Raw genomic sequence first — 14,100 nt, 5'->3', positions numbered from 1 at the left:
CTAAGGAGTAGGACAGAAGGGGATACTGGAAGTTGAGATTGTGGGTTTGCACCTCTGGGGACAGGTTAGGTGCCCAAAGACAGATGGGAGAGAGATGCTTGCTGATCTCAAAACCTTCCTTATTGAATAAGTGAAGGAAAACCAGCTCTCACGTGCACACCTTGACCTCCTGTGTGATCTCTGCCGAGCTCTTGAAGTGGGGGCACTAATCTCTGAAAGCAGCTCTTGTGCTCTTATCTCCTGGTGTTGCTTGTGTAGCCGAGGTAGAGGAGAATGAATCCTCCTTGAAAATTGATTTTTGAGAAGGGTGACTTACCTGACTATGAAGCACCACAAACATTATTATAGTCCGGGGGGAATGTGGCCTGGCTGTGTATTGAAATGGTACTACACGACTTTCCTTGTTCAGCTGTTCGTATTGCCTGCCTGCCTAAGTGCACTAGGTGGAATGGAATCAGGCTTTTTAAAAAATCAGAGAAAAGAGGATTTTCTAAGCTTCCTATTTCTGTCATTTCTTAACTTCAGCTTCAGAAGTGTAAAACATTAAGACAGTGTTGCCTGCACAGCTTCAGAGGAGCCCAGGCTGCATTAGCTCTGTGTTTGGTCCTTTTCTGCTTTCCCCGCCTGTCCTGCAGGCTCCAGGAGGCTGTGGCTTAGCAGGTTGCCCTGTGCTGGTTTAAGCCACAGCAAATTCCCACATCCCTGCTCTTAGCTCACAAGTGCTGTTAAGTAAAACACATCAGCTTAACCCTCGGTGGAAGAGTTGCGTGCTGATGCGCTCTGCCCTCGTGTTTGTGTGGCTTAGGCTTGCTTTAAGCTGCAGTAGCTGCTGGTGCTTGGGATCAGCAGGAGAGCTAAACCCTCACAGAGGTGAGATTGTGGGAGGGAGGGAGGCAGAGGAGGGGTTTGTGGTCTGTCTCACCTTGGCTTGCTGCTGGAGGTTATTGCCTCCACAGGTGAGAGGCTGGTGTGGCACATGGTGGTCTGCAGCCCGCTGCTGCCCACCCTGGGTGTCTCCCCCAGGATTTGTTTTGGAGGGGTCTATGGGGTGCTTGGTGGGGCTGGGCTGGGCTGGTAGCCTGGCCAGGTGTCACTGAGCACAGCAGCTGGGGCAGGGACAAGCCCCGGGGCCAGCATCACCCCGAGCAGAGCCAGGGTGTGAGCATCACCTCTGGGAGAGCTGTGAGAGCAGGGCAGTGCCATAGTGTGCCTGCATCATGCCTGGGGCTTCTGTGGCCACAGAGCCTCGTCAGGAACCACCTCCTGCCAAGTGCTGGGTAGTTGGGAAGGGAAATCCAGCCTTTTACCAAGCACAAGCTTCCTTGTTGCAGAGCAGCAAATATCCGTGTCCTTTTGGGTGTCATCTCTGCCACCTCCTCAAGGCTATTTTTTACTTGCAGACTGATTTGCACAGTCCCTGCAGAGCGAATCTACCTCTCAGAGCAGGATTGCAAAAAAAAAGTGTACATATGTGAGGGAATAAAGGTTTTCCTCCCTGAGCTGGCTGGGAGGTGGAAGCAGGGATGAATTCCTGTGCTGTCTGCCACACACCCAGCTCATGGCACTTCTTGGCTGCCTCTCTGTCCTCAATGTCTTTGCCCTTTGGGCTGCTGTCATCAGGGTTTGCTCTGCTGACGTTCCAGATAATTTCTGCTTAATCAACAAATGATGACTCTCAGTGCTGGGTGCTGCCTTGTCCTTTTTCCACCCCTTTCTGGTTTCTTTAATTTTAATGAGGTCGCTTGAACTTTTCCACCTAAATTAGCTGTCCTAATAACCAGATGCTCCTTGGGATGCTTTGGGACAGGGGTGGATAGAGGAGAAGGAGCTTCCTTGCAGGAGTCTGGCTTCTGCTGTTCCCAAAAGCAGCATTGGCTGAGGGCAAGGGCTGTGAGTGTGCTCCCAGCACCTGCCACACTGCACCCAAAGCAGTCAGGGGAAGCATCGTACTCAAAGGAATTATACAAACAGTGGGACTGGTCGGGCTGGAGCCCCAGAATAAAGCCCAAGGAAAAGGGGTGGGCAGCTGTCCTTTTTCCTGGATGTGAAGCACCTGTGAGAAGTTAGAAAGCTTCAACTCTCCCAGGTCCATCAAGGACAAGCTAGAACTGGGGCTGAGCACGTCTGCTCCCCTTGCACTCCTGCCCTGGGTGCACAGGGAGGGGGTTTTTGATAGGGTCCTGGGGTACCTGCTGCTGACCCTTGTGGGTTTGTGTGGGGCTGGGGAGGCTGCAGGAGAGCATTGCTGTCCTGTGTGCCTGGGGTGGGTGTGTTGGCTTCTGTCCATGACATCTGAGGGGTCTCACAGAGCTCAGATGTGCGGGAAGCACCTCTTGTAAGGGGCATTGTGGAGACATGGAGCAGGTTGTGCAGTGGGACCCTCTGCCACTGCCTGGCAGGGAGCACAGCCACAGCCTCAGATGGGCGGGCTGGACGTGTGACTAGCGGAGCCCTGACAGGCATGGAGAAGTTCAGGCCCTGAGTCAGAGAGCTGACCTAATTTCCACTTCTTGCATCTTCTGTTGGATTCCCTTCTCCCCTTTCTCCTACATTAGTTACTTCTGTTTGGTTTTTATTTTCCTGTGCCTTTTCTCACTTGCTGCTTGAACTCACCCACTTGCATTGGGAGATGCATTTCTATTGGCATAATCATTCCAGGCAGTCGTTAATGTACCAACAAGGATACCATTGTAATCGGAGGATTTATTACTGCTGCTGTGAAACAACTGCCATGCTGTCTCACTTAACTCTTCAGCTCCCCTCCTGTCTTCTGCCAGCAGCTCAATCAGTAGCAAACTGCCCTTTTAAAAGAGCTGCAAGCATGCAACCTGGGGATGTGTTATTTTATTATTGTTTTTTCCTGCTCTTACCATAGGATGCTGCAGTGATAGGAGTGAGAGTGAGTTCAGTGCTTCACTATCCATTTCTGGATTGAGTTGCAGCTGGAAGGACTTTGTTGTTAAACTTCTCATTTAGAAAAAGATTTAAATATTTCCATGAAGATGAAAATTACATTTTGACTGCTTTTCTTTAGGCCACAGCAGTAGTGTGGCCTAAAGAATCTTGCAGGACCTTGAAAGGAATTCGCTATTTCAGAGAAGTGTATGACTTCTTTTTTAGTTTAGTTAAACAATTGCTAGTATTTATCTGCCTTTAACTTACCCTTATTTTTCAGTGCAGAAGGGGCTTTGCTGAAGGAAAGTAATCCCCAGACAACCAGACTATTAATACCTGTTTTTCCCTGTGGTAACCAGAGCCTGTGGCTATATGTTGGTAGGCAAGGAGGAGAAGAGAGAAAGTTCTGCACAGAGACCCTGCACCCTCAGTCACAGTGAAAATACCTCTTGGGGTGGTAGGTGTTACTTCTCAAATTCTGGTCCTCAGGTAGGACCTTGGGCAGTGGAGGGAACTTACAACCAGCAGCAGCAGAAACAAAGCTTTCCTCTGTCTGCAGCCACCTGAGAGTTTCTAGCTGGTGCTTAAAATTAAGACAAGCTAAAGAGATGCTAGCAATGGTGTGATCAGCTCAGATTTTTTTCCCTCTTGCAGAGGTGACATTGAGGGTCTTCATCAGTTTTGCAGCGTGACAGGGTGTGTGTTTGCTCCCTGCTGAAGGCGCTGCACATGCTCCTGACTGACAGGGAGGAGTGCCTGGTGCTGCAGCAGGTATGGATCAGCATGTACAGCTAATTGCCAGGCAGGAGGGCTCCAGAGGATCACACTGCTAATCTAGGTACTGCTCCTGCCTTACCACCACCCCCTCCCTCCCACTGCACACCTGCACACGTACTGGATCCTGTACAGAATAGGAATCAATAGTGCTGTGGGGGAGGGATGTAAAGAGCATGGATCCCTGAGAGCTTCCAGGGACTGGGAGACAACAGGTCCCTTCCAGCTGCTCCTGTAGCAATAGGGTGTCCCTGGTGGCAGACCCTGCCTCCTTCCCTGGGATGGTGTGGGTGGCCACAGAAAGGTTAGCAGATTTTGCAGAGTCTAATAACAAAGTGCTGTGTTCCTGTTCCTCATATTCCCACCCTCGTTGCCATTCAGGTGCCTCCCAGTGCTCACCTCTGGGTTGACCGGGGTAGCTCTGACATTGCTGCTCCCCTTGAGCATCTTGTTTTGGAAGGTTTATTGGTGCTGAGCTGTGATCCCTATGGGGCAACAAGATGTTGTGGGACAGATGGAAACACATCTTTTGCACTAATTCACTGCAAAATCCAGGGTGTTTGTCTTGGCTAGAAATAGCTTCTTAGAGGTAGGGAATACCTGTATTTGCTCTTCCTAAATAGTTCACACCTGGTACTTGGTAAGCTTAGCTCTGTCCAGGTGGCATGAAGCAGGCAGCTGGGGGCACAGGGTAGCACCATGGAGTGTCCTTAAAGTGTATCAGTGGGTAAAAGCTGTAAGGAAATCAAAGGGAAGAAGAGATTCCTGGGTTTTGCTTGTTCTGCAGTGGCCCTGAGGTGGTCCAGCTGTATTGGGTAGCCTGTCTAAGTTGTTCTACTCCTGAGGAGCCTGAAGTGTAAGGCTGCTGTGGTGCTAAGTGATTTTCACAGCATTGTTTCACCAGCCTCTGGCTCCCAGCCTGATGCTCCTCCTGCATCACTTAGCAAGGAAAGGAATCTCAGGCAGGTTTGCTGCCTTGCCTGGGAGTAGAGAAAACATTGGTAGATAGATCTCTGCTTTGTGTTGGCTCATAAATGCTGTCATAACCTACCCCTTGAAGGTGTCTGGGGTTTTGGAGACCCAAGGATGAACCAGGGCCAGGCTGGGGAAAAGTGAGACACCTGGATCATCCTTCTGAGCGTGGGCAGAGTTCAGCTTGGCACTGGGAGCTGCTGGAAGCCTGGAGCCTGTCCTGGGGCTTGGAGGAAAGTGTGTTGAGGAGTGGCACCAAGTGCACACCTGGGAACTCCAGTTTCTGCTCCCAGCCTGTTTTCTGGGAGTCTGTAAGCCAGTTCCTTGTCCTGAAATGAGCCGTAATTAGCTGACTGAGTTCTCATTGATCATGTGTGTGTGCATTTGAGGTGGGTTTGACTGGAGCTGGGTGTGCAGGCTTGCTGAGAAGGGCTGCCCTGGCCAGTGGGGAGCAGCTCTGAGCTCCTCCTGGGACTCTCCCTGGCTGAGTCCCTGACACCCTCTAGTGGAAATATTTATATTTAATGTTTCAGGAGCTTTCAAAACTTGGTGGTGGTTGTGAGCACCCTGTGCTCAGCAGCCCATCCAGCGCCCTCTGCAGTGACCTGTGGCCTGGGGAATCACAGGAGATGCTGTATGCCTTGCTCTTAAGTGTTGTAAGTACAAGCTCAAAGCTGTCAGCTGTGACTGGCTCAGGGATGATAGCACAGTAGATTTGCTGACAGGAATTGCTTTTCAATCACTCCTCTCCTTGTCCAGCTGCTTGCTGCCAAACCTAACCTTGGTGCTGAAGAGAAGGGAATTCTGCTGACACTTGCAGAGGGTCATAGCAGCTGCAGGGATGGACTTGTGTTTGGGGACAAGGAGGAAGCAAGGCTGGATGCTGGGGGAAGTGCAAAGAATGCTGCCTGGATGGCACATTGAGAGAGGAGAGGAGAGGGAGAGGGAGAGGGAAACAGGCAGGAGCTGGGTGAGAAAGAGCAAAAGGATGTGTCCTGCAGCATCCCACTTGGCTCTGATTCAGGTGTGGCTCTGCTCCCTTTCATACAGGGAGGTGACTCTCGTCTAAGCTTGTCCTTGCTTTCAAGTGGAGCTCAGCTTGCAGAGCGTCCCCAGAAGCCCTGGTGCTTCCTGTGGCAGGTGGCTGCAGGGTGAGTGGGTGGCTGGCAGCAGAGCCAGGGCTCCCAGGTGAGCACTGTGCTAAGACTCACTCGTGTCCTGATATGCAGTCTGTGACACCTGAGCAGGGTGACTGGCTTGGGAGGAACTGCTCTTCTGAGAATGCACATCCTGCATGCTCTGTCCTGCCCTGGTGAGCACCTTCCTGGTGTTCCCTTTTTTCTCTGTGACTTGCAGCCCTAGTCTGCTCCTGCCTGATGGGCTAAGCCATGCCTGTAGCTCTCTTGTCACACGGAGTCACAGAACGGGTGAGATTGGTAGGGACCACTGCAAATTGTCTAGTCCAGTCTCCCTGCTTGAGCAGGGTCCCCAAAAGCACATTAGCACATTACTCAGGGTTGTGTTCAGAAGGCTTTTGAGTATCTCCAGAGAAGAAGCCTCCACAGCCTCTCTGGGCAGACAGTTTCAGTGCTCTTGTCATCCTCACAGAAAAGAAGTTTTTTCTCATGTTTCTCTCCTTCTACTGCTCAGCACCATCTGGCTGCACCCTCTTGATGCCTGCCCTTCTGACACTTGCATACATTGATGAGGTCCCTCTCAGTCACCCCTTGCTGGTGCAGGCCAGTGGGGTCTGTGCCTTGGGAATGGCATTTTCTCTTCTCCTACCACCTTCCCCCCTGACTGAACACAGCACCGAGGCACATCTTACAGTGTGAATAAAACTGCTGTTTGTGCATCACTGGCCAAGAATGAGAGTGATGGTGTGAAGCACAGAGCCTCCCCACTGTCCCAGCCACCTCAGGGCTCTGGCTTGTTCCTCCCTGATCATCTGATCCTTGGAAAACGGGGCTTTCATTTATCAATATATGTCAAGTCCTCCTGGTTAGGAAGGTGGCATTGACTGAAAATATGTCCCTGCCATGCTGACGTAAGACAACAGCCTGAAGGCTGTGTGTAACCCAAAAGGTCTTACCAGTTCCTCTAATCAGGAGGATCTTGGTTGGCTTTTTAAAGTAAAGTAGCAGGAGGAATGCAGCACAGTGTGTCAGGTGTTACCACAGTTAAATTACAGCATTAACCATGCGCTAACACCTCCTAATTTTTCTCCAGGAGTGCACTTTGCAAAAACTTGCCTATCTGGGATAAAGGATGCTGACCTTCCAGCCAGGTTATGACCTGGAAATACAAAGTCATGGTTCCAGCTGGCAAAATTATGTCTGTGCTAGCCTCCAACATGCTCGGGGAATGGTGTGGCAAGTGCTTGCCTGAGACCCAGCCTTCAGACAGGCTTCTTCCCATTGTATTACTCCCGGGAAGTGGGCAGCTCCACGTCTGGCAGGCCAAGTGCCTGTCCCCTCTGAGAGCATGACCTGGCTTGTCCTGCAAAGCCAGACAGGCTCCTGGGGTCAGCAGCTCCCTGTGCTTACCCAGAGAGCAGCTGTGCTGCTGAGCAGGGCTGGGGGCACACAGGGAACTGCTGGGGTATGCAGGGCTCTCAGACTGGGGGAGGACAGGCATGTTTCCTTCACAGGTACCTGTCTTCACCCCGTAAGCTGTTGCAGAGAGGCTCTGCATTCAAAGCATCTCCTCAGGAAAGTCACTCCAGCAAGATGATGATGATGAGGCTTAATTTATTTAAATAACACATGAGAAGTTTTAAGAGCTCATGGCTGGAGGATGAAGAGAAAGGAGCCTTGCATCTGTGAAAATTACTCCGTAAAGTTTGAAATGAGAATTTTAAAGCATGTTGTGCAGGCATTGTGAACTGGCAAGGTTAGTTGTTGCTGTCACCACTGTTTGGGAGTCAGGGATAAGGGGAAAAATGAAGTAAGAAGGATCCTGGCCAGAAACTATTGCCAGCGAGCAGGGGATGGGAGTTCCAGTGAGAGGGATGAGGGGAAGGGAGGGAGTAGATGTGTGGTGGTCACAGGGACAGAGACAACCACCTTACAAGGTACTTTTCCTGTCAGGCAGTAACTGGGGTGGTGAACGTGTAGTAGAAGAAAATGCTCCCATCTGGACTGGATGTAGGAAGATTTTTCTCTCATTTACTCCCAACTTGTTCCTTTTTTTCTTGTCCTCTTCTGATTTTGACTTTTCTGCCATAAATAATCCCAGTGGTTGTCTTCATTGCAGCTCATTGCTCTCTGTAGCAGTGCCTGAATGAAACAGATGCAGCTTCTGGCAGCTCAGCTAATTTTGTCAAACCATCCAGTGCTGTCAATGAAACCAAACTGAGATATGTTAATTATATTTCACTGGCATGTGGCAAAACTGTGGGCATTAACAGGCTCACTAACACTTCTTTGCCTGCAGAGCTGGGGAGAAGGTTTACGTTCTTCTTTCCACGTGATATTTCTTGAGACAGCAAAGTCTAGAAAGGCTTCTTTATTAAAAAGTCTTATCTGCTGGTGGTAAAACCTCTCTCTAAATCCTAGTAAGGTTGGAATGGTGCAGTTTCTGGTTTTCATCCTGATTTTAGCAACTGTACTTACTTTCCTCTGGTTAGTCAAGTGGAAAAGTAGCCAGCAGTTTTACTACCGAGTGCCTTGATGTGCTGGTCAGGATGCAATTGTATTGCTGCCCTTAGAGGAGCCAGTTCCCTCTGAATGCAGAAACTGCTTCCTTTGGGGCCGGAGGGGGTCATTAAAAGTGAAACAATATAAGCTTTGGAGAAGGGAATTTGATCTCCTGACTTTTTTATAAGGGAAGATTAAAGGAACTGGGTATGTTTGGTTTGGCCCCACCAGTGGCTGAGGAGGGGTGAAGACCATGCCTGAGGCTGAAGGATGTGGGCAAGGGGGAGGGGGGGTGTCACAGAACATGCTGGGGGGCACATGATGGAGGGACGAAATGCCTTGATGAGAAATTAATACAATAAACTGTCCTGCTCTGCAGTGTGGTGAAAAAACCTGTTCAGTTTCTGGGGCCCACTGAGCAGGAATTTAAGAACCATGTTTGGAGCTTGTGCTGCAGGTCATGGTCAAAGGCTTTGGGGACACTTGTCTTCTTCTTAGGGTCTAAACATAGCCTTGCTTACACTTAATGTTTAATTGCAACTGTAAAAAGAAACTTCTCCCCCAGCTCTCTAAAGGTGTTTGGCCTTTACCCTCAGCATTTTGTGGTTGCTAACTCTGGGCTGTTTCTGTCCTGCTCTGCTGCAGTGATCCCGGACTCGCTGCGGGTGACAGCCATCCCGCAGACGCTGAACAAGGTGGAGCACGACTCCCTGGAGCTGAAGTGCGAGGTGTCCAAGAGCACAGCCCAGCACAGCCACGTCTCCATCGCGTGGTACCGGCAGCGCGGCAGCGAGGCGCCCGTCGAGATCATCTCCCTCAGCCGCGACTTCGTCCTGCGGGCGGGCAGCGCCTACGCCCAGCGACAGGCCACGGGCGACGTGCGCTTGGACAAAGTTGGGGAGACCACCTCCAAACTCACCATCTACAACCTCCACCCGTCAGACCAGGGCGAGTTTTACTGCGAGGCAGCAGAGTGGATCCAGGACCCGGACGATTCTTGGTATGCCATGACCCGCAAGCGCTCCCAGGGCGCCATCGTCAACGTGCAAGCCACTGGTCAGTGTCTCCTCTGCCTCTTCTCCCTTGCTGGGCAGTGGGAGGAGATGGAAAATGGGGCTGTGCCGTGTTAGGTGGCTGGGGTTCAGCTCCCTGCTTTGCCATGTGCCCCACTTGGGGAGCTGCTGGCAGGGTGAAACAGGGCAGAGGAGGACCCAGGCACTGCCTGCAGCCAAGGGAAGTGTCAGCAAAGGGCAGCAAGGGGGCTTGGGTGGTAGGCCCTGTCTCCTGATGTGGTCAGGGATCTGGGGCTGGCACAGAAGCTAAAACATACATCTTAAGCACTTGGTGCTAGCACAGACAGTGAGGATTTTGGTAAGTTAGGAGGTAAGAGTGATACAGCAGGGAATAAAACAAAAAATTTCAGCAAACGCTTTTGTATCGCACAAGGTCCATTTACAAGTCAAAATTCTTCTCCTAGCTCCTAGCACAGGTTCCTGCTGAGGATCTAAAAACCCATCTGACCTCTTTGTTCCTCTCAGATATCCCCAAAGGTTCTGCCTCTTGACTCTGGCTGAGGAGGGTGGGAGTAGGACTGAGGAAGCCTTTGCTTGCTCTTTGCTTGATGGGCAAGAAGGTGCCTCTCTGGCAGCACAGCCCATCTGGTCTCCCACAGCAAAAACAAGTCCCTAACCTTTTTACCTCTGGATGTACTTGTCTGAGGGATATTGGCTATGCAGGGAGTAGCAAGTTGTGAACTCCTGACATGAGATGTACTGACTCTCCTGATGGGCTTTGCCATCCTGACACGAGTCTCTCTCCCCAGACAAGGAGTTCAGCGTCCGGCTGGAGACGGAGAAGCGGATGTACATCGTGGGTGAGCCGGTGGAGTTCCGCTGCATCCTGGAGGCGCAGAACGTCCCCGACCGCTACTTCTCCATCTCCTGGGCCTTCAACAGCTCCCTCATCGCCAGCCTGGGACCTAACGCCGTGCCGGTGCTCAACAACGAGTTTGCCCAGCGTGAGGCCCTGGGCCAGCTCAAGGTGGCCAAAGAAAGCGACAACGTTTTTGTGCTGAAGATCTACCGCCTGCGCCTGGAGGACAGCGGCAAGTACAACTGCCGCGTGACCGAGCGGGAGAAGACCGTGACGGGAGACTTCATTGACAAGGAGAGCAAGCGGCCAAAGAACATCCCCATCACTGTCATGCCACTCAGTAAGTGCCCATCCCTTCCTGAGGGCATTGCTGTACTGGGAAAGCTGTGATGTGCCCAGACCACAGCAGTACAGAGAGGGAGGATAGGAGTTCACATGCTGTTCAGGCTTGGAATCCCAGCTGGTGGGACGTATTTCTGTTGTTGGGAAGGGGATGAAAAGGAGGGATGTGTGTCAGGTTCATAGGTGGGGAGTCATGCCCCCACCTTGGTAATGACACCAAGCTGGCAGTCTGTTCTTGAGCTGAAGGTACACGTGACTGCCTCTGACTTGCTCCTCACATCTCGCTCCTGGCCTTGCTCTGCAGGGAGCTGGGTGCTCTGTAAAGTACTCAGCAAGCATAGCAAGAAGACCAGCTTGGCCTTGGTTAATCCTAGGAGCTGTTAGGTTCCTACAGGCTGTTACGTGATGGTGCTTCAGCTGTCTTGCAAGACAGCTGTACTGGAAGAATCCAAGTGTGCTCCTTGAGCCCCAGTGCTCTTCAGCATGGAGCTCCATCCTGGTCACTGTGTGTCAGCCAGCTCTGGTGAAAACAACTGGAGGCTTGCCTTAAATGTCTTTTATATTTGTGAGATAAACATGGTAAATACAGAAATAACAGGTTGAGAGGAGAGATTCCACTGACTCATTCCTTGTTTTGCTCTCTGAAACTCTGGTAGCCGTGGCATGGTGAACCTTTCATGGGTTGCCCAGGCTACCATGGCAGTGGGCTTGGACCAAGTAGAGGGCAGCTGCAAGAGGATTTTGTGCTATACTGGCCTCTTACCTCCTAGATTTGTAGGGAAATGCAGCCCTTTCCTCTAGCTTTTTTTTTCTCTGCTCATTTCTCCAAAAGAAATTCTATTTCTTTTTTCTCCTACTGATATTTGGTCTCATTTGTTTGGCTTTGAAAACCACTCTAGCTAGAAATCTTGCACTGGACAAATTTCTAAAACATATTGTTTCTAGACCCAGCCACCTTTCAGACAGATTTGATTCTTGCCTTTGATAAATCACCAGCTGTAGGAACAAATGTGATGATTTTTTTTAAGGGTGCTAAGTGTACATAACTGTGATGGAAGGCAGCAGGAGTAACCTCAGTAACCCAGCGCTCAGTATCTCTGAAAAACCAGTCACAAAGGCTTGCACCTCTGGGAAGCTCAAGATACCAGATTTTTCTTTTGAACGTTACCAAACAGTGATAGCTACCTATAGTGTCACGAACAGTGAGAGTCTGGGAGAGCTTCTCCCAAAAGGTGTTGGTCGGAATGGATGTGGCAAGATGGTGATCAGGATGACGTGAATTGAAAAAGCCACAGGGCGCTGGAAGCTTTTTTTTTTTTGGCAGAGCCAGTCACACGCAGTGCATATTGTAGCAACAGAAATTCCCTCAAGTTTTGCTGAGGTCCCATCCCGGACCTGTGAGCAGAAGACACGGCAATGTCTCCTGAGCCGTAGGCAGAGATTTCTCCCAGCTTTGGCCTACACCTGCCTTGAGTGTGCAAGTCACCAGGAGCAGCTCGCTGCCCACCAGCTGTTTTTGGATGTGGTCACGCATGAGGTTAAGACGTGCCTGGACCCAAACGTGTGGGCAGTTTCCTGCACCTGGTGGAAAGCGTCTCTGGCCAGCAGCGTCCTTCTTGCAGCCCGAGCAGTGGCGAGTGTGTGTCATCTCCGCTGTGTGTATGCGTTTCTCTCCTTAGAGACCAGCATCTCCTTGGAGATAATCAACAACGCCACCAATGTCTTGGAGGGAGAGAGCCTGCGCTTTGGCTGCAACGTGCGCTCGGGCTTCGGGCCCCAGAGCCGCCTCTCGGTCGCCTGGCAGCTGGTGGACAAGCTGAACCGGCGCAGCGAAATCGTGCGTCTGGACCGGGAGGGCACCTTGCACCCCGGCCCCGCCTACGCGGAGCGCAGCAGCTACGGGGGCATCCAGGTGGAGCAGGTGCGGCCCGGCTCCTTCACCCTGGAGATCTTCAACAGCGTCAAGGCGGACGAGGGCCACTATGAGTGCCGGGTGGCCGAGTGGACACGGACACTGGATGGGGAGTGGCAGATGGTTGGGGAGCGGCACATGAGCACCCCGGTGTCCATCACTGCTCTGGGTGAGTACTTGAGGCGTGGGGGGCCCCGGGGCCACGGTCCCCCATGTGCCTGGCCGTCCCCCAGGAGGTCACCTGCAGATCACTGAGGCTGTTCTCAGCGCTCCTGCCTTTGCTTGCCAGCAAATGGAGGCACCCAGCAGCCTGCCCACGGCTCTTCATAGGATGGTGCAAAATGCCTGCATGCACCCTTGTGTGTGGGGGCAAAGTCTGAGGGGTGGCTGTGGCAGGAGCAGAGCAGGGAATGGCTGAGGAGAGGAATAGGGCTTCCAGTGTCCTTCAGAGGAGAGAGGCTGCCATTCCTGTGATGTGTCCTGCCAGTGCTGGAGCTGGGTTTTGCTGAGTGCAGTGGTGGTGCTTCCCTGGCAGCCCACGGACATCAAAGCCTCCTTGCTTGCCCTACGTAAACCTTACTTCTGCCCTCATCAGATCAGGAGTGCAGAATGCTGGGCATCTGTTGGCCCAGAAGGCAGAAATGGTGGGCATCTCTTTCTAAGTGTGAGTCAGGAACGGTCCTCGCTGCCTCTGCAGGGAGGCACTAAGGTGCTGGCCCAGAACCACAATGTACTTGAGGTGTGGGGGGCCCCGGGGCCATGGTCCCCCATGTAAACCAAAGTAAACCAGTACCTTGGATCATTTGCAGCTGGTACTCTGCTCTGCCAAGGGGTTCCTCTGTTCCAACACAGTGAAACCACATCCGTTTAGGAGAGGGCAGGTAGGGAGTTTTGACATTGTGCATGGATTGTGAGTTACTTTGGTCCTCTTGGGCTGGTTCCAAAAGTGATCTTCAGAAGGCTGAAGAAGGGATGACTGCTTCTATGAGGCCACTGATTTTCAGAATGCCAAGGCTAAGACAATCAGGAAGCTGTATTGAAAGGTTGGCATAGGAATTTTGGCAGGAGGGTGGGGACTGTGTGGCTCTTATTGGTACTCTGAAGTATTAATCTTAAGCTTTGACAAGATGTGTGTGAGACCAGACTTCAAAGTCATATTGTATTCTGATGAAAATCTTGCCTTTTTCTTCCTTTCCTCTCCTTTACTTTTGACCTCCTTTCAGAGGCTGTTTTGTCTGGACTTAGAAATCTTTTCTGTATAGCTTCCAAAAGCAGGTGAGGATGTTCTTTTGTAAAGAACTAAAGGAAGATTCTCATCTCGTTTCAATGGTGTCTTCCTCATGAGGTCAGCAGCATTTGGCCAGCTACAAGTCCCAAATGTCAGCCCTTCCCTTTACTCTGCCACTTCTAAAAGTCTTGAGATTAAGCAATGAGATTTTAAAATGTGTCACTTCTACTCTTGTTAAAATTTAAGATGCTCAGAAGTGCACAGCAGTTCCAGAAGATGTGATAGAAAGGTTGTCCCACCTACTCCGCTCCTCAGTCAGCGGCTGTTGAGCATGTTCTGCCTAGTCTTAAGAAATTCTTAAGTCTCTTTAATTAGCAATGCTGAAGTACCTCACAGAAATATAGTAGAGAAACTACTGATATTGTTTTGCTTCTTAATCTGTTTTTTTTGGTTTTTTTTTGTTCAGC

At 51.1% G+C, this 14,100-nt stretch overlaps 1 protein-coding gene across 2 annotated transcripts in view; it reads left to right on the top strand.

Moving 5' to 3' along the window:
- Positions 1-14,100, top strand: part of IGSF3 (immunoglobulin superfamily member 3) — a 92,348-nt gene that overhangs the window by 51,147 nt on the left and 27,101 nt on the right. Inside the window, exons 3-5 of one of the 2 annotated variants that reach the window (XM_002193985.7) lie at positions 8,925-9,335; positions 10,102-10,491; positions 12,173-12,574. In XM_002193985.7, coding sequence (XP_002194021.6) covers positions 8,925-9,335; positions 10,102-10,491; positions 12,173-12,574 — 1,203 coding nt within the window. The remainder of the gene's footprint in view (positions 1-8,924; positions 9,336-10,101; positions 10,492-12,172; positions 12,575-14,100) is intronic. The other variant, XM_030263413.4, reaches the window with a different exon arrangement.

The sequence above is a fragment of the Taeniopygia guttata genome, chromosome 1 (genome assembly GCF_048771995.1).
Source record: "Taeniopygia guttata chromosome 1, bTaeGut7.mat, whole genome shotgun sequence".
Lineage (NCBI taxonomy): Eukaryota > Metazoa > Chordata > Aves > Passeriformes > Estrildidae > Taeniopygia > Taeniopygia guttata.
This window is presented reverse-complemented; position numbering and strand designations above follow the sequence as displayed.